The sequence below is a fragment of the Opisthocomus hoazin genome, chromosome 1, assembly GCF_030867145.1.
Source record: "Opisthocomus hoazin isolate bOpiHoa1 chromosome 1, bOpiHoa1.hap1, whole genome shotgun sequence".
Taxonomy (NCBI): Eukaryota; Metazoa; Chordata; class Aves; order Opisthocomiformes; family Opisthocomidae; genus Opisthocomus; species Opisthocomus hoazin.
Window position 1 is genome coordinate 36,437,300 of NC_134414.1, and position 20,868 is coordinate 36,458,167.

At 38.7% G+C, this 20,868-nt stretch overlaps 1 protein-coding gene across 4 annotated transcripts in view; it reads left to right on the top strand.

Moving 5' to 3' along the window:
• TSC22D1 (TSC22 domain family member 1) overlaps window positions 1-20,868 on the top strand; it is a 95,193-nt gene that overhangs the window by 23,151 nt on the left and 51,174 nt on the right. The window contains exons 3-4 of one of the 4 annotated variants that reach the window (XR_012764177.1): window positions 16,331-16,522; window positions 17,498-19,929. The exons of 2 other annotated variants lie outside the window; for them this stretch is intronic. Coding sequence is in view for 1 of the 2 variants with exons in the window: in XM_075422237.1 (XP_075278352.1) it covers window positions 9,509-9,551 (43 nt within the window). In the remaining variant the exon portion in view is untranslated. Of the gene's footprint in view, window positions 1-9,508; window positions 9,612-16,330; window positions 16,523-17,497; window positions 19,930-20,868 lie in introns of those variants that run through there. One more of the 4 variants, XM_075422237.1, reaches the window with a different exon arrangement.

Below are 20,868 nucleotides of genomic sequence, written 5' to 3' on the forward strand. Positions count from 1 at the left end.
ACTTATAAATGTATTATTTGTTGGGATGAGACTGAAATGCAAATATTTTTGCATTGTTTGAAATTCATATGGAAAATATGAACTGTTCTAAAGACTGTGGAACCTGATTCAGATACTTGTGTAACACTTTTTCTGGTTTGGTTTGGATGATTTGGTCCCCCATGTTATTTAAGCTTTTCAGTTGCCACACAAAAGAACCTTACATTGCATTCCATCATCGAAACAAGCTGTTAAATTCTTTTTGTCCTTTAAAGGTTAATATAATCAGTTCAAATAATTAGCTGTGTAACAGAAAGCCTACTTAATTATTAAAAAAATCCCAACACCTGAGGATTAATACTTGAAAGTCCTAGCTGTGAAGGGAGATGGACAAACAAATCTTTTCCTTAACTTTTTAATTGATACTTGATCATTCTTGCAATCCTGCATAGATCTAGGGAAAGGATTCTTAAGATATTTAGCATTTATGATGTGATAGTTATTTCTGTGTTGTATCTAGGCAGGATTAATTTCAAAGCCTTTGACAAATGCTTATTATTTCTAGATATTCAGAACCATTTTTCCCTAGAGGAAGGAGTGATGTAGGCTGAGAAGAATTTCTGTTGGAATTTACTCATAGTTGTCTTAAAATTCATTGAGATTCTGTACTGCAACTACTTATTTATGTTTCGGATTTTTTGTCTGAATGGTTCTGTATGGGAACATTACAAGGGGATGAGTGGGAAATGTGATTTGCCATGGTTTGACACAGTTAAACATATTAGAACACCGATTAGTTCTTTGAGCCTCTCATCTGTCTCTTGCAGCAATGAACCCCAAAAATGAAAATCTGGATACCTTCTGCTTGAGGTTTTTGATTTTTCACAACTTTGACTTTTGTTTGATTAGTTTCTGAAACTTTCTGTATGCTTAAGGTTTTGGTAATGTAGCTGTAGCTGAAAACATACATGTACGTAAAGAGTTTTTATTGAAGCCAGTGGGATTATGCATGACCCGTGTTAGATCTCTTCTAGTGTGTTTGCAGTGTAGTGTTTTCTCTATCATTAATGTGGGTATTACTTTATAAAAACTAGAACAGCCATCATATCTTTAAAAGCATTAATCTTTGATGTTTAAAACCTTATTTTATAATACATAATACAGAAATGTAATATGAAATGCCCATGATAATTTCAAAGTATTTGGCCCCGTTTAAATAAATCACTGTCTTTAAAGGGTCCCAAGTGACTGTGTTTCCTTGACAACTAGGGAGGAGCAATTTAGTCGCCTTAATTCTGCTTATGGATTTGAGTTCATACAACTCAACACTTCAAAAAAAAAACCCAACCAACCAAAACTAACCATCCAAAACAACTCATGTTAATATTCATGCTTCTAGAGGGGTTACATTATTTGCTTTCTTGCTCTTTTGGTTTATTTAGTAGTCTTGGCATGTACTCTCTTCAAACACAATGTGTCCCAAAGCATCCTGATGACAGTCTCTTGAAGTCAATAAAAAATAGTGTCCCTGAATATCACTTGCTATCTTTGCTCTTTTTGGAACTGGCTCTTTCAAGCTTCTGTTCACATTTTTTTTTTTCATGTCTTTAGGTGTTTCCTGGATTAAGTCATGCAGATAGAGAAAATAAAATTCACACATTTTCTGTAGCAGTCTCTTGGCTCTTCGGTTTCAGAACAAGTCATTATAAATTAAAAAATAGTTATTCCACAAATTCAGGACTGTGTCAGTTGAAGAAATTACCGTCTTCACTAAATATTTTACATTCTTGAAACTGAAACTTTAAGATGCAAGTTTTCTATGTGATGCCCTGCTTTTGCTGTATATAGTTTTTTAATTATGAATCAATAATAGACTGTTCCTGTCAGTGAAGGTATGGTATGTTGCCTGAAAGAGGTTCTCAACAAATAGAAAAAGGCTTCCCCTAAATTAAGAAGTAGCAAACTGTGACATGTGTAAACAAGAAAATTTACCGACTTGATAATGAAGTGTCAGAATGATATGTTAAATATAGTTACTTAATGCATGATAGTTCCTGTAAAGAAAAAAATTGCTTTTCCAAAAACTAGCGTACAGGTCTCCTAAATGCAGCTGCTGTTTCTCATAATGAAGTACAAGTGCCACTGCTACCCACCTTTCAAAAAATGGGCAGGAAGAGGGGAAGGTGGCCTGTTAATTGCTAGCCCTGCTAGCTACCTCAGGAACTGAAGGTGGTGCTTCACTAAGACAGAGATAATGTTCTTCCTCCATCACAGAACTGAAACTGAAAACCTTGGGTATGTTACGTTGCTGTGTAGACTGCAAGCCGGACTTGAGGACCGCAAGCCGGACTTGTGTTAGCCCTCTGAAGCTTGCAGTTAATTCTTGTCTCTAGAACACCTTTAACTCACTCCTGACACACACCTGCATTTTATTTAGTTTTTTTTCCCTGTAGAAACGTTTTTCAAGAAAGTTGATGTAGATGCTGCGGTAAGTTACAATGACTGGCTTGTTTCAAGCAGCTTGCTTGCTTCTTTTACCTTTCTCTCGTTACTGTCTGTATCTTTGCCTTCGTCCCTTACATGTTTGCTGTGTTTGACGGCTTCAGATGGGGTGTTTTGGGATGGGGAAAGGAAGGGGGGGTGTGGTGAATTCACTGTAGTATTTTATCTGTTAAGCCCACAGTTCTGGCACTGTTTATTGTCCGTATTTAGTTTATTCTAATACATTGTATGATTGTCGGTTTGACTTAACAGTAGCAAGTTTTAGCAAGCTATGGTGAATATTTATTTTTAATGAAGTTAATTTACTACATTGTAGTTTGAACATCTAGTTTTCTGTAAAGTAAAATTTCTAGAAGGACCATAAGGAAGCTTGCTGTTTCTTCTGTGATTTATAACGAATGCTTGCCCATTTCACCCTTTACTGCCATTTAGCCGTATCATGCCCCCTTTCCCCGTTCCTTCAGTCTTGGAATCCACAGTGCAGTCAGCAAAGCTGCCTTGAGTTCAACCCTTTGGAACTAAGGGATTTACAGTTTTGTCATGCATATTTTTGGGGAGACCTCTGAGGAAAGAAAAAGCCTTGGTTTTGTTCTCGTGTCCTGAATTCCTTTTCACTGGTGCTTGTAGAGGACAACGGAAGCTTGAAGCAATGAAATGTAAAGACAGAGTATCGCAGGAGAACCCGCTGACCTGCCGTTGTCTGTTGGCCAACCCCTCCACTTCTCGTGGTGCACTTAGGGGAGTAAGCTAAGCCGAGTTAGGGGAGTAACCCCGTCGCCTTGGGCAGCAGCCTACGAACTTCTGGACAGCTGTCAGTCTGCGTGGGCTTGAGCTCTGTCCAGGGGAAGCAGCAGCTAGGTGGGTGTAGGTCGTCATGCAAGCGGGGAGGCGTATCCGTTGGGATGGCTGCCTGCGTCTTGGTAAGTCTCGAGGGATCACTAGGCCTGACGAGGTGCTTTAGACCTATTGTGTCCAGATATTTCGGTGTTGGAAAGTTTCTGTTCATCACTTTCCTTACTCTGTGTACTCTGAACTGGTAGAAAATGTGGCGTAAGTGCATGATGGAGTGAAAATAACATGCTCAGACTTTCGTTATACTAGTCATTCAGAACTTGTTAGGCTTTTTGTGGTTTTACTTTGGCCGGTGAGCAGACCAGAGTGGGTTTATTGGAGCCAAGAAAATGGAATATATATTTGAATCCTTGTTCAGATTTATTCAAACTATTTCTTTTCCCTGTTTGTTGAATTGCTAAATGGCTTTGGTAGATAACTCAAGGTGAAACAAAGGTGGAGGAATTGACAACTGCATATCCCTCTTCAAACACCCTGTCTTGAGCCTGGCGATCGCCTTTTCATGAACTTCTGTGAAATTTTTTGAAAAAGCTAGGATGTTAAATGTTAGAAGAGATGGGAGAAAGCAGCTGTCTGTAAGTCTGTCTTCCCCTTGCCAGGTCCTGTGCTTTGGGGTCTGATTGTATCACCACGACAACAGGAGTTTCACAAATGATAAACCTGGTTTCCCACGATACATTTTTAAGATATATTTGTGTTATGGCTGAGAAGTTGCCAATATTTCAAATGTCGTCCTGAATGTACCTTCACGAAAATGAAAGCAAGTCTAAGGATGAAGTCGGTAAGAGAAACAAACCAATGATTGTAGCCTCCCAATTGAGTTAAATTATGTGAGAAATCAGACTAAATTTTTTTCTGAGATTGTAAACTCCGAAGACTGCAGGAAGGCACTTATTTACATACACAGCGTAAGAACTGGGGAAAGCTCAGCAAAACTGTGTAAAGAATTTTATTGCATTTCTGCTGCAGTCTTAGGTTGAGAACTCCCAAATTCTTCAACTAGTCTTTTAGCTAAGCTGTTTTACTGTTGGATTCTTTCTAAGAGAGTATGCGCTACCTTTTGTAAATGTTTCACAAATGTGGTTTTGCTTCTGTGGAAATATTTTTTAACTTTGGTTTGTGTTAGGTAAACCAAAAATAAGGTAATACATAGTGAAGGACATTTGCTCCTCCCCAACCCTTTTTCTAGTGTAGTTCTCTGGTACTTTTGACTTGTCTGTTGCATTCCATTTTATTGCAACTTTGTTTTCTAATAAAACCTCTTTTCTTTTAGTTGATTCTTTATTTCCTGCTGTCTCTTGGATGGTATTTATGCTAGCACAGACTAGTCTCACTTCATATTTTTCTAAATTGCACTTGTATTGGTGGTCTCAAAGGAAGAATGCTCCTGAAACTGAGCCAAGGATACTTCAAACTGGGCAGTCAAAACCATTTGCAGTTGGAGAACGCTTTGAAAACATTTGTCCGTGCTTTGGTTGGTTAAAGGGGAAGGGATTTCTAAAATGTTGGGTACTTAAAAACTGGGAACTTAATGTTCTTCTCCCCCAGTACAGGCAATTAAAAGAAGTGTGGGGAAGGACAATTATATCTGTTGCAAAATATTCTTGACGGGGCCTAATTTCTTCTAAATACTTGATTACTAGCTCTGGTTAAGTGCTGATGTAAAATTGCATGTATGAATTTTGAGTTAAAGTTGCATTAAAATTATGAGCTGTAAATTCAACTGGTCAAGCTCTTTGAAATACAGCACAAAGAAGAACATGTATTGGTTGTTGTAAGTTTTGAAGACTGAAAGCTGTCTTTCTGAGAATTCCCTTACTTTCATTGTTTAAACCTTGTTAATCTGATTTTTCAAAATTTCCGTTGTAAAGTGTCATGCTTTTTATTTGTTTCTTTAGTGTGTGCACCTCTCTGTTAGAAAAGCTTTGATTTCGGGTTTTAGTACCTGTGATGCCTTTTAACTTTTTTGCACAGTGATGCCAAACGTTTTGATCCTGTCCTTCGTACAGCCTAAAGTAGTAAAATGGACGTAAGAACAGAAAAAAATGTTTAGCCAACTTTGCATATCATTTAGAAGGATAAATTTTAATATTAGCAGCTCTCTTGTTGGACACAGCAATCACTGCTTTTGATGGATGTTCTCACCGGATGATGATAATGTGATATTAGAATGGCTCTTAAATATTTGGCAAATAAGGTGGTGTTGAACAAACTCCATTTGAACAGTGTTTAAAAACAAAACAAAAAACATATAGACTTGCATCAGATCGTGAAAGAAAAGCTGAATTGTACTTAAAAATAGCATGGCTGATGCAATAGTCAGGCTAATGTTGAAGCCCAAGTATTACACCCATAACGTTGGCTCCAGGCCTGCCAGTGGCTTCAGAAATGAAGAAAGTTAATGCTGCAAGAACTTTTGAGGCAGTGGAGTTGACTCCAGTCAGTCGTTCTGCTACGGGGCGAGTGTAGGATGTAGGAACCAACCTTAAAAGATTTGACTTTCAAGTCTGTTTCCGCCCCCTCCCCCCCCATATCTTTGTTTATTATTTGAGAAACAAACAAGAAGTTTCATGAACAGTGGAGTTTAAAAAAAACAAAAATTAGAGGGCTGTGTGGAGGGCTCCTAGGGGCTTCTGTCAGAAGTCTCCTTGACTATGACACTGCAGTTAACCTTTTTCTACTGCCATGCTGCTATTCCCTTTGCCCCCAGTAATTGTAAGTTCTTGTATGTCTTCCCTGTGCCTTCCCCACTGCAGCTTCCTTTCGCTTTGTGCCTTTTGGCTTGCTGGCTGCCTGAAAAAAGCCAGGCTGGGCTGCTGCGCTCTCAGCTTGGGGTGTGCCACCTGGATAGCTGGTCCTTGTCTGTGGGAACGAGTAGTGTCGGGGGTGCCACTTGCCATCCCTTGCCTTGTGCTTGCAGAGGCAGAACTAGGGTTGTGCTGGTCTGCTTCACTGGTTTCACGACGCGCTCCTGTTCTTTGGGGTGCCAAGCTGGATTTAGATTGAACAGTGGCTAAAAAAGTTGTTTTGTCGGGAACACGCAGCAGAAATACTTGGTTTGTCATGTTCTTTTTTTGTTTTGAAGACCCATCTGAAATTGAGATAGTTCTGTGTGTAGCAGGCACTGATCTTGTGGAGTCTGGAAGGTTTTTCATTGCAAACCATTCAAGTGTAATAACTAGAGATTTACAAGTTTATGGAGGTTTAAACTGTGTATGTAAATAAACTTCTAGTGTTTTTTCCAAATAAATTTCTAGTAGATTTTAGTTATTTAGTAAACAAAATGAATAATTCTTATAAAATATGGAGGCGAGTTTATTGTTACGATAGCTATGAGCCCTCTTTTCCTGTTACTTGTGTTTGATGTGAGCTGCAGTTCTGAAATGGATCATTAAGCCTGTGTGAATTGGCTTCCTCATGGTAACTCTGGTTCCTCCCATTGAATTGTGTACTTTATGACTAGGCCACGTGGAGATGGATTACTCTAGACTGACGTCCTTGTTCATAGTGTCATGTTTTTACCTCAGATTAACTTTGTTTACACAATATATTCAAGCTCCAAATGAACACGTAGTTTAGATTTGCCTTATGATAGATGGAAAGCGGAGTAGTCAGATGTTATGGACTTTTATGATTGCTAGCTGCTAAATAGACATATTTTTTTTACATTAATAGTTAGGACACTGCTCAGAATAACAATTTGCTTTGATTGAAGAGTTAAAGAAGAGGGAAGGAATATGTTTTGTTAATGCATGCTGGGGAATGGGTGGGGAAAGAAGATGAAATGGTGGTTAAGATTTAAATTTTGTCTCTTCACTTGCCTTTTAAAGTATTTACACTTTCTCAATAATGTCTTTTTCTCATTTTTTATTAAGTTGCACTTAAAGATCCTTTATATGTTTGCATACATTTTTAGTCTGTATTCAGTATTATTTTGCTGCAGTTAGAGCTCTAAATACAGTGGAGCTCAAAAATCTGTACAGTCCAGTTAATGATTCATTTCCTTAAAGGCCAAGGTTATCATGGTGAAATTACTGGCTCTTTGAGAATAATCTGCCAATGTGTGTGCTGCTAGCAGGTGTTCAGGTGATTCCACTGGAGTTGTGGCCGATCAGGGCCCCATGTCCTCCTCCTGCCCCCCCCCTTGCTCGCTTTGGAAATGGGAAGCATCTTCCATATAGTTTTGTTGAAATCAGAATATATGTTTCATTGCACGTTTTTGTAGTGAACTGCAGTAAGTATGAAAACGAAATATTACTTGATTGTGGTAATGAGAGACTATATGTATTTTCTGAGTGCTTTTGGTTTTTCTACTGCACCCCTTTTTTCTGTCTGTGTATTTTAAATGTGCAAGAGAAAAATTCTAATTAATTAAAATGTTGAGTCATATCAGGATACATTGCTGGAAGAGCAAAGTTTTGATTAGCATAGGCTTGAATAGGCAATATTTCTGAAGCCTGCATTCAGCTGCGGGGGGGGGGCGCCGAGGGGGAGCGTTAACGCCGCATTGCGGTGTGCCATTTAGTGTTCACCCCAATACTGCCTATAGCTTATCTCCAGAGTTGTGGAGTTGTCTATGCAAGTACCATTAGAATGCAGTTTAGTAGGTACCGTATACGATTCTTCTGTCATGCAGGCTGCTTGAATATATATGCGCGCTTCATTTTATAAAATAGAATGAAAAAACTTGGCTGGTAAATGGCAATTCCCTGATGACTTGATAAAAGGACATTAAAAAATTGCCTGGGCTGGGGAAAGCGGACTGTTAGCAGTAAGTCACATCTTTAAGTATGAAAGTGACAGTTCTGTTTGAATGCTTTTTCTGTTGGATTGAAGTCTACAATAAAAATAGTTAGTAAATAATAGATTACTTGATGTTCACATGTAAAATTAAATACATGAAGTAATACTCAATATAATGTTTGTCCAGCAGAAAAAAAAGGAGGAGAAGAAAAACAGTTAAACTCTGATCTAGTTTGCAAAATGCTTATGGGGATTTCAGTTCTGCAGATATTAAACTATGAATTAAGAATAATTTAAAACTTGGAGAAACAGCTATTTGGAAGAAAAACTACACTTAAAAATACAGGCTTATTCTCATTTGAGTTCTATATAATGTAATGCCTAACTGTACAGCCTCTAGAGAATGGATTTTGAACACATGCCAGCAATGCAGGACTTTTACTTTATTAGGCATTTGTGTTGTAGTTTTCTTTGTTGGCTGTGTCAAGCTTTGTCACATGCACTATGCTTTCCTTTTTTGTATGTTCTAGTAAACTAGAACATAGTGTTTGGCTTAATTTAAGAGTGTGTAAGATAGGTTCCTAATATGAACTTTTTTGCAGGTAGAAGTAACGACAGCATGGAATGTCTGTGAGGTTTTTCGCCTTTTTTTTTTTGCTAGCTAGGAAGCCATGAACTAGAAAATATAATGGTTTGCATATAGTGTAGAGCTAAAGCCTGAAAACTTTAATGCACATATCTCTTGATGCTGGTGCAAACTGATTTTAGAAGCTTGCATTAGAAATAAAATGTGATGGAAGGAAAGGAGCCTCGCTGGTCTTCTATAGGAGAGCTGATCTTAGAAACTTACAGGCAGAAGCGTTTTATTAAATATAATGACTGATTTGAGGAACTCTGGCCTTTAAATTCTGGCACAGAGGTCAGGCAACTAATTTCATGCTAAAAAGAAAGTCATGTCACGAATATCTCTCTATGCTGTTGTCAAACTTGCTTCAAAATAAACTGTGCATGTTGTAGGTATTAATCTTACACAGAAGTGTTCAGTAGTGATTCAAATGGTGTTTTTGTCAAGAGGGCTCACCGTGTCTCACATGTTTGCCTCAGTGTGTGGGAAGCTCTTTTTTATCTGCCCTGGATTGTGTTTATTTTTGTCAATGAAGTCTTGACTCAAATGGAGAAAAGAGGGTCCTGTGAGATTCAGAGTATGGTTAAACACTCTCCAACCCAGATCAGTCAGCGGGGTAAGTTTCTATTTTGGTACGGATGTTTGATGTCTGTCTTTTTCCCTGTTCTGAAAAATTTTGTGAAAGCAGTAAGCCTAGGCTATAAATAGATCTCTGTGTTTTCATATGTATTTTTTTGTTATGTATGACTTGATACTGTTTGTTTTCTTCTTGTATGCAACCTAAACCAAATGCTAATATTTCAACAGATACAGAATGACAGTCAAATACAGCACACTGGTATGCCTGTGAAGAGGCACTGCCAAAGTTAATTGTCTAGTGCAAAAGCTGGGAGTTCTGGCTGGTGAAAGCAGGTAGGTGTGAAGGTGCTTGCATGAAGGGAAGGTACAGGGACAGCTCAATGCAAAGAGTTTTACTTAAGCGAGCCAGATGATCCATTTCAAATGGCCTCTACCTCAGCTGACTTATGAACTTTTTTATTATAAAACTTCTGGTGGTCTTACTCCAGGTCATGTTAGAATGACACAAATTTTAATTTAATACTAAAATACGGGTGAATTTGAGGCACTAGTCCAATAAGGAGAATTAAGTCAGCAAATCTTCAGAAAACATTTAATTAGTTCATTAAAGACAGCATGTTTTGTGTGGTGGTAGCAGTACAAGATAATATAAAATGCAGTCTTCATATACAGTTAACACCTAGGGAAATATAAAAAATATAATTCTAATCTAAAACATAACTGCACGTGAGACTTTTTAAACTTGAATCTTGAACTTAAGAGTCAGACTATATATTGCAGAGGTGTCATGATGTGCTTGCACATCATTTGCAAGTCATGACTCTAAATTAGAGTTTCTGTCTCTACTGTCACCAGCTCGTGTTAGACAAAAATAAGCCTTAGTTGCGTCACACGCTGCTTAGTGCTGGCGAACTAACACAGCTTACAATAGCATTTGATGCCAGTTTGTCTCAGCAGCAACAGTTACTAGAAAACTCAGTCCAGTTTTGGCTGTGGAGTTCATAGTGCTACTGAGAATACGGGAAGGATCAAACCTGTTGGTCAGATTGCATGCTAAATTTGTAAGCTCTAGAGTCAGGAAGTTCTTCTAACATAAAAGACGTAGAAATTAGTATTTGGTATGGAAAGTAACATAGTAAGTGCTCAATTCTGAAATGCATGTTTTGAGAACTTTCCAAAGTGGAACTTCTTAAAACTGGTGACTTTAAAAAAGCAACTCATTTGTTTAGCTTTTTTCCATTGCATCCATGTTGCACTTCACTAACATTAATCTATTAAATACATACAGGTTTGAGTAAATATTGCCTGAAAGGGGCATTTTTGCTGTATTTGAGTTTTCTAGAGATAACAGACACCAGAGGAAAGTCATAAAGGAGATGATCAAGGGTCAAAATGTACAGAGAAAAGCCTTGAGCTTTCTCACTGGAAAATTCAGTTTGGACCTCACCCCACTCCACAAAAAACCTCTGAAATCACAGCCAGACAGTCCAGTGTGGCTGTTGAACAGTACTGGAATCACTCCTTTTAACACTGCTTATGTGTAGTATTTCAGCTTCCAGGTTCTGCAGATAGACTGGCTGAAAGACCCTCACCAGAGAATTGTAGGAATTACGTGAATACTGAGAACTCAATAAGAAAAATGATGCTTTAAAAAATAGTGTATGACATTTATGTAAGCTAATTGCATGCAAATAGAGTTGAATTAAATCAAGCAAGCAATGTATTAAGAGATGAAAAGGAAAGTACAAAGGCATCGTTAATACTAAGAAACTACTGATTTTATGTAATGTTTTTCAAATAAGTTCAACGTGTGCATAAATACTGTAGCCTTTGTTGCTATAGTTGGCTTTCTTAAGGAGGAAAAAAGCGAACAACCTGGGATCATGTGTCGTCTTATAAAAACTATTTTTTTTTCTTTAATATTCGCTTATGCACTCTGCCCAGAAGCTTAGAATTTCCCTAAGGCTGAATGAAGGTCTGTATTTATGACTCAAATGTATGTCAGTGCCAGTAAAGTCTATTAATCTGATTTAAAATGTGGTTTAGTTAGGCCAAAAATAGGTTTGCTCTCAACTGTACTGGGCATACAAAGTTGACAAAAAACAAAAAGCATGTTAATGAAGACATTTAAAACATATTCTTGGAATCTAAACAGTTTTAAAAATGAAAAAATAATTATGATGTTGCTTAACAAATCCCATTAATTTTATAAAATTGAAGCATCTATTGATGGGAATTATTTTTACAAGGTAGTATTTTCTATAATCAACCAATCATTCAGTTTTATATACTTAGTGTTACCTGTTATATGTGCATCAAAAGAAATAGTGGCTGCGTTTCTCAAATGTGTGTTGCTGCAACAGCTATATACAATTTTGGAATTCTCTTGTCGTGCTGAATTCAGAAAAGCCATAGCTTTTTACCACTCCTAACTGGTGTGGGAAGGGTCTTTCAGGGATTGGTACCTATGCCAGCCTCAAGTAGGTATCGTCTGATGCCTTGTCTGGTAATCCAGACAATACCGTGTCGCTCTGGTTTTTAGTAGGCCTCTGACGAAGTTGAGCACAAAACATTTCCGGAGAGAGGCCAAATAATTTAAAACAAATTCTAAAATTCAGACAGCCAGGATTCCTACAGCTCTATTTGTCTGCAAGTTTAGCTTTTAATGGTGGGTTGCATGACACTTAATCTTTCAAAATCAACACTTTGCTCAGTGGTTTTACTGCCTTTTCTCCATCTTAGGACTTGACAACACTATCTGGTATAGCTGTTGTAATGCTCAGTGACTTCCTCCGTTCTCTCCCGTCAAGTGCCCTGCTCTCCTTCCCCCAAAAATCCCAAAACCAGGACGTTTTGGGAACCCAGTATTTTTTCATCATGTCAGTAGCTTGGAATTTAAACAGCCTTGCATCCCTCCTGTTGATACTTCAAAATGCATGTCATGTTAGTGCTAGTTTCCAGGAGAAAGATGCTCTACTAAATTTGTTGTTCTTGTAATGTTCATTTAGAATAACATTTCAGCTGGATGCTGGTGTATAGATGCTGCAGTGGCTTTGCAGCCTGCACCTATTTCTAGAGGTATGACTAATGGCAGCAGGGCAACAACTACTTAACCTAGAAAAAGTTTCATTTTAGGAACTGCCAATACTCTGTATGGCTAGTTGCGCTTTAAATCTAAAATAATTGCACGAGGCTTTAAAATTTCAGTTTGAGGGTTAAGAAATAGTTGATCTAGCTGCAGGTAACTTGAATCAGGTGTGGTAGTTTGAGTTTTATTTTCATGTTCTTTCACTTGGATCCTGCAGTTGTTGGAGCTGCAGTATCAGGAATAAAAAAGTATTGTTGCTTGTATTGTATACCACTTAGAAAATACATAGACTCAGTTTTTTTGCTTATTTTGCAGATGGTATTCTGTAGAATATACTCACAGTTGTTTACACTTTTCTTCACTGGCTTCTGCTCATTGGTGCAGAAAGATGGGGATCACTCTCGACTGGCTCTTGAATTACTGAGTGGCAGTGAAACCTGCCATGCAGAGAAGGAAGGTGGAAGAAAGCACTAAAGGGAGTTTTACTCCCAGGATATCTATCAACAGGCAGGTTGCTATGCAGAGACTTTGCAGAGATTTCTTTCTTTGCCCAAAGGAGATGAGAACATTGATTATAGGATTCCTTACCGTCTTCTGTGTGCTCACAAACAGAACTACCAGTGCCTCTCCTGACTTCGTCTATATCTGAAGATCATCAGCATATGTTGTTCTTGTGTCATCACGGCCCTAATTTCTTCTTGCTCCAACTAGAAGGATCCCATCACAGCCTGCACTTGAGGTAAATCAGCAAACTCTATTGTGCGATGACTGAGAAGAGCTGTTGTATATTCAGCTCCTTAAACTGGCTTAACATCCCATCTCGGTAGCGTGAATCACTTCTGGTGATTGATGTGAGGCAACAAAAATACCTGTTCCAAAATTCACAAAAGAGGGATACGAGGTGCTTTGGATGGTTTGTTCTAGACTTCTTTTCATTCTCTTAAATCTTTAGAAGAGCAAAGGAGTATTTATTAGCATTTCTCATCTCAAAATGCAGGAAGATGTAGTTGGTTCAGCCTGAAATACATATCTGTATATAGGAATTAATCAGGCTAGTATTTTTGATAGCTAGAACACAAAAATTGCCAACCTTGTTTATTCTTTAGAGTTCAAGACAAGTCTGTTCAAGGGAAGAAAGATGTATGAAAGGATGAAAATTACAAGTAAAGGGTTCTCGTTTCCTTGGGAAAGGAGAACCTTTCCTTGGGAGAAGAGAGATACCATGGCCTTGGTGTGAGGAAAGGAATTTAAAAACAAGTTACTCCTAACAGTATGTTTCAGATTGATCTTCCAGAAACTGTTTTGTTGGTCAGCTATTTCAGTGAGGAAAACACCACTGGACAAAGTCCTCGTAAATGCTTTTTTTTCTTAAATTTTACATTGGATCTTTGTCTCTTCTACTCAACTGCTACATGAATATAAGAAGATCAAGTAATCCTCTTCTGCGCCCCTGAAACTTCAGTAGGTGATTTCATCACCTGTTCTGATTCATACCGTGCAGTATATTGAAGACGATCTGTAGTCTTTTTCCAGTGAATTGGATCTTTCCCTGGTGAAAGATGATTTTTCAAAGGCAGCCTTATCTTGATACTACAGAGGCCCTTGGCAGATTCCTGTTTGAAAGGAACCTGCAATAACCTGGATCATGCTGCATCATCTGGGTTGGTTTGCTCTGATACTTCTATTGCTTTGAGCTGGAAAAGAATATTAACTTTGGGATTGTTATTAGTGTTTATAGGCTTCAAAGCATCACCTAAAATTAAGTCTATAATGCTGTATATGCCATTGTAGTTATGAATTGTAAGTAACAAGTATTAGCATCTCAAAGTTCCTGAGATTCAAAGTGTTGCAAGCTACTGATAAAAAAAGAACCTTCTATTCACAAGGGAATATTAATAAAAATGTGCTTTTAAATATAGTGTCCTTCTATGATGATTCCTTAGCCAGCAAGTACAGAGCAGGAGAAACTTGCATTGAACATGCTCTGTTCATTGTATTTTCCATTCTTTTATGTTTAACTTGTAACTACCTTACTGGAAGAGGAGACTATAAACATCATCCTGGAGGCATCTGTTGGCCAAGTACGTTTATGTGTCTGTTGGTTAGTTATGCTTTCGAAATCCAAAGACCTTCTTTCACAGAAGCATGCATGTGGGATGAAAAGACTGAACCTGACTCTTAACATCTGAAAGTTGATCTGAAATAATCAAAAAGGCAACTTTTTTGACAAATTGAAAGGTACAGGAACACATCTTGATCTCACGTTGTTGAAAAGTCATGAAACTCCACTAAAATACAATTAGTCCTATTATTTCTATCAAATAGTCTTGCTATTTAGATCAAAACCTCTTACCTTAGGTTGAGAGACCATCACCATATTCAGTATCCTCAGAGCAACCAAGTAGCAGAGTATCTTTCTGCATGCCCAAGCAGTTTCTCTGGAAGAAACTTGTTGATTTTTCTGTTTCAATTACTGTAGGATATCAGGTTCTGTCCTTGATGGGTTTATCTGTTACTTTTTTTTAAAAAAAGGAAATTTTCCTGTCTGCTACTCTAACTGCGAAAATTAAAGATTTTATGAAAATGTATTATTTCTGTGGTTTTAGTGACCAAACCGAGCGCTTTTTCCAACTTCTCCTTGTATTAGGAGCACAATAAAGGAAAGTTTCTGTGAGGAGGGGAAAGCTTATAGTTGAAGAATGCGTGTAGCCATATAAAGCCGTTCTGTTTAGCTCTGTGCTCTGAAGGACAGGATGAAGAAACGCCACCAAAATTGCCTCAAAAAGCATTACGTGAAAATGCATCAAACAGAATGAGTAGCAGACGTTCTTGGTTAACTGTTGGATCATGGCCTGCCTGGTGTCTAGAGAGCGATGAAGAGCCCCGCGGGTAAAACGGCAGTGCCTCATCTGAGGCATGCAGCTCAACGGTGACCCTGCGTGCAAATACCAGCCAGCCGCTGTTGCTGCTGTGCAAAAGGTATTGCAATGGATAAAAACCAGTAAATGCATACAGGAATGACCGTGTGTGTAACGGTGTTTTAAGTCCAGTGACTACTAGTGCTGGTTTGATGCATCTTGGCTCCATGCAGCTGATAAATTTTCATGAGAGTCTATCAGCTTTCAGGATTTGTGAAGAAGAAAATCTCAGCGCTTTCATGTGTTATATTTTTGTTGTTCAAGTAATGACAGTTAACTCCTAGGACATGTAGGTTTTCAGGAAAAAAAGAGGAATATTCTAGAAATCCATAAACCTGATCGAGGAACTCATGTAGGTTCTTAGCTTCCACAGCAATCAGAATGTGCCGAGGTTAAGTCAGAGGTTGTCACAAAAGCATTAAACTGCTGTCAGTGTTGGATCTGATTTTGCGAATACAAGTAGAAGACTTGAGATTGGAGTAAGGACTTTACAGAGGAGTTAGGGTTAGGAAGTCATTGGTGAGGGAAACGTTGAGGTAAGTATGATTGTTTCTTCTTAAAGAGATTATGGGGAGATGTTCACTTGCAATAGATGCCATTTTTAATTCACTTGAGAGAAAGTGAACAGAGGAGAGATTTGGAATTTTTTTCCAAGAAATGAGCACTTAAATGTCTTTGTTCCCACCCCTCCACCCCTACATCTACTTGTAACAAACTGGGGGAACTTTCTGGACAGAACATCTTACGATTGATCTCATCTATTGGTAGATGTCTTAAAAGTCTTGAAAGTTCACAGCTCAACACTGGGATTATTTTTTCTGGCATCAGAGCATGAAAAAAATGCATGTCTAGTACTCCTCTCTTGTCATCCTCCCCTATTGCAGTGACTATGTGTATGTCTCTGTGTGGCAGAAAATGAGGGAATGCAGATCACTATTCCAGAAGTTACCAACTAGCACTTTTCCTTCCCCTCCAGTCCTTCTGCCTCCCTATCCTGGAAGCATGGAGTCCCTGCCTCAGCCTACGGCTTCATTCTTTTTCCAGCTGCCCACAAAAGTAAAGAACCAGTGTGAGAGTTTGAAGAAAGAATCCACTCAGAGGACTGAGTCTCAAGCAAAAGCTCCAGGTTGCAGACTCAGAAAGAAACTTCCTTTGGGGAAGGATCTGCTTCCAGGATTTGCTCGTCTCTTTTTCCTTGGGCAAACAGAGCTCTTGAAGCAAACGACAGGGCTGCAGGTAGGTAGGGCCCCTTTGAACTGCCATCCGCTCAGGTGTGAAGGATGGACTTTATGCTGTTTCTCTATGCTTTTTTTTTTTTGTTGATGTTGTCTTCCACTTCTCCAGGCTGAGAGAGGGAAACAGTGTGAGCAGTTTAAAGAAAAAATGTGGGGGGGAGAGAGAGGAGAAAAAAAAAATCCTGGGCACTATGTTTTTATGCCTCTGTGTAAGCTTCCTGTCTATGGGTCGCATGTGTACTCCAGTTCTTTGAAGCACTAATGACGTTCTTTGACCCTTTTCTAGACAGGAGACCAAGTCAAGAGCAGAAACTGGTGGCTGGGGCCAGGGTAAGGCCAGTGATTGTACATGGCCCATAGCCACGCGATTTTTGTCTCCTCCCTGTCTCTTACACCGGTGCTAGGTTTGAATGCGCAGTAAGGTGGAGGCCGCCAAATGGGCCTGAAATCTGCCTCTGTTCCCAGCACTGAAAAAGTTCCCCAGTTCTAAACGTGTAAATACATTCTTCCTTCAGAGGAGCCTGTGGCTGCTGGGTTTGTTAAGTCCTGTTTCTTTGTCCATGCGAACGAAATGGACTGGGACGCCCTGATAAGGGGGATGTGTTACTAACCCACATGATCGGCAGTCCCTCGGGCTCAGGGAAGGGGAATCGGTAGGATCAGCTCAGGTAAATTCTGCTTTCCTCGCTTCACGCTGTGCCCTGCAGCAGCCTCTTCCTTGCAAACGTCTGTAGCCCGCAGTCAGACCTTTCTTTCTCCAGCTGTGTCAGTGCTGGCACAGGAAATTTGTTCTAAATTTCCTTTCGATTTTTAGCAAAAGAAATCGCTTGAAAACTGACAATGAAATTCTAAGGAGATTTTACCAGTTCCTCTTTCGTGCTGAGTTGAAGTCATTTGGAACTATGTTACGTGCATTATTGCTTTGGTGCATCTTGTGACTCTTCTCTCCCTCTTCATTCCCTCCAAATTGCTTCAGGACACCTTCTAACCTTTATACTGCATCACAAGCCTTCAGCAGAAGATCTTGAGAGCCATTTATGTTGCTGGAAGATGACTGGGTTTGGATCTTGGCCTTCCTTAAGCAGGATCTCCTGACAAAAATGGGATTGGGAAAGAAATGACTCCTTTTTCCATCACACAGAGCCACCCTAGAAATGGAGGCCTAGGCAGAATATTACTTCTGATGCATCATTCTTTAGGAAATCTGTTTGGCCTCCCACGGTCCTTTTGTTACAATGTCATAAAGATGTCTTGCATAAGACCTAAACCTGACATCTTCCTACCTGAAGATCGAGTCAATAGATCCAAGTTTGAGAGTTTACAGGTCTAATAATGTGATCGGATCTTGCTGTCCCTGTATAGGAGATGCCACGTGAATCTGTGAAACAGGGTTCTGCTGTGGTTCAGACTGTTACATTTGTAAAGCCTTTTCTACTTACAGTCTATTTAAATGATTAGAAATAATACTAATAAAGCTTCTTGTGAAAATGTATTTAATCAGGCTTCTACCTCTCCAAGTTTACTTAAAAATAAATTTGAGCCGAAAATGTCACAATGGCAATATGGGAAGTACTGCATCTTTTGAGGTTTCCTGTGGTTTTGTGTTGAGAAAAGGTACGTTCAAAGTGTTGAGAGCTGTGAAAGTGGAAAAACTTAGTTTTTTGGTTGTTTTTTTTTTTTTTCTTCTTTAAGAGTGAAAAGTTACTTGTTAGAAAGCAGAAAGCCTTAATTGTTTTCCCCTTAGGGGATTCTATAGTCAAACGAAATTAAATGTCTTGTGAGATCTCAAATAAAAACCTTATGTTTGGCAGTAGTGAACAACACGCGCACATGTGCTTTTGTTCTTGCCGCTATAGGAGATTAGTTTTGAAGAACAGGACTTACTTTTAGTGTTCAGGTTAGGAAAGGGGGAAAGCTTTGTTCTGAAGCTGAGTGTGAGAAGGGGTGGCAGGAGGGTGAACCAGACCCTCTGGCAGTAGGTAAAGAGCACATTTATTTTGCTGTTTTCTGCTTCTGGCAGTTGGAGTAAACTAATCAGATGCTTGTGCTTGAATCCAGTTAATTTCTGAAATCAGTTACCGTGAAACGTTGTTTTTTAACTAATGCCTAGGTCTTTCATTAAATTCAGCAGCGCATTTAAATTGTTGAACAGTCTTAATGTAGCCCGGAGGCTAGTGCTTCATGGCAGTTGTGACTTTTTACTATGCTGGAATGCATTGCAGTCTTAGTACATTCTAAAAATAATTGTTCAGATGATGCTGTTTAAGTACATACTTATGTAGTGAGCCATTTTCACTGGACTTTCTGAAATTTGGTGCTCTGTCGGATGGCTTTTTAATACCCTTTTTTTGCTGTGAATATCAAACTTCTTTGTCTTGCTGCTTCTGTGGTTATTGAGTAAAATGCTAAATTTATAAGCTGGTATTTTAGAAAACTCAGATGCATGTGTTAAACTGCAACCACAGTATCACTTGTGAACTTTGAAGTTGAAAGAAAAATCAGTTTGATGTATCAAATTCAATACTTTTTTTTCTATGTTGAAATATGTATGTGATAACCTTTAAAATTGAGTAGTTGTTATAGATACAGGCATAAATTGTGTACTCAACAGGAGTAGTCTAGAAGTTACAAGCTAAAGATCTGTGAGTCTCAGAAATAAATACTAACGTGTGACTAGAGGTCTATGCCAGCAGGACTTGTAGTTGAAAATACCTGATTTTCTAACTTCTAGTCCATTTAAGGTTTGATATGTTTTGTGCCTTCCTTAATAGGTGTACTTGCCTCAGCCACAGTTTTTGGTCATTTTGTTCTGTAGTATAAGGTCATCAAATACTTACAAACACTGAATACTTACAGTAAAATAATAGAGGCACTGAGAACTGTTTCCGATGTTACTGTCTCAGTTGCTAAAATGACTTTCCTCCCCCCTTCTCTCCATAGTCACAATTAGAGAAAAAAAAAAAGGCACAAAACCACAAGCAAACAAAAAACCCCACTGCTTTTCTACGGTCACTATTTTGATACTTACTGTCTATCAGCGTTGTGTTAGCATATCGCTATCATGCTCTTGAGTTTTGCAGCTGGAATCCTGGGTTCTTGACACACCTTTAGAGCAATTAACTCCTGCCTTTGTGTTATTAAATAATAAAGATGTCTAAAACCATTTTCTTCTTGTTTATATTGTACTTCACATAATTGTATGAGTATCAAGTGACTCTCTTCTGACTGGATCCAGAATACCAGGAAACATGGAAAAATACTGTACGATTTTGCAGGTTTTTAATCCCCAGTGCTAACAGAATTTCACAAGATAGACTTGTGTTCCTATTTTTCCTCTTTCTATTCCTTTTAAGATTCTTTGAACATACTTAACTTTACGTAATACTTTACATCTTGTTGACCAGATGCCAGCTCCTCCTAATTGTTTCATAGCTAGTCAGTAAAATCCTGGCTGTTGACAGCTCCTTTTTTCCTGTCCCAGAAGAGCTATCTTGTTTAACCTGAAAGATTTGCTTTTTTCGTTCTACCTTCTATTCACCCTCTGTAGCTTAAGTTGCAACAACTCCTCTGTTATGGAATGCTTTGAGTGAGTAAGCCTTCTGTAAAGATCAGGAAATTTGGGGGAAAATGTTGGTACTTCAACCAGAGCTAAACCTGTCATTTATGTGTGATACTTTGCCAGTTCAGGCTAGTTTAAGGAAGGGAGATGTGTCCAAAAAATGTGTTCCTTTTGTAAATCAGAATAATGTGTAAATTTTATAAACAAGAAAATGAGAGTAAAGAGCATAAGTTCTGGGGTGTTTATATTCCCTTGCTTTACAGTGAGGGAGCTGGATAACAAAACATCAGCAGTTCTCTGAAAGCCGGACTGGTTCCATTGGCAGTGGTGTGCTGTAACTTGGACTTCATTTCTCCAGTCTTGTTGGCAGGGTATTGGGATTTGAGCAGGTAGCAGTGACAAAAATCCCTTTTTAGCTCTTTTATTACTGAGGCAATTAGATTGATACCTGGGTTTGCCAGACCTATGTTATTGATCCCTGAAAGAATGAACGTGATTTAGAGGTTAGTTTAGAAGAGAGTTTTTAATTGAAAACTGGAAAAAGGCATTCTCTGAAAGCAGTGGTCACAGATGGTTGAACCCTTCCAGTTTTGTTTCTTGCATGGACTCTACGAAGAATTGGCGGCTGCACAGCTCCTAAGCCAGGTCCCTAAGTTGATATCAGCAACACGAGGTGAGTTGATGGGGCGTTGTTGGGTTTTGCTACTTAAGCCGGGCTGTCTAAATGGCATGGAAGGCATGAGGAATTAACTATTTAAAAAATGCTTTTGAAGACTATGTTAAATTTG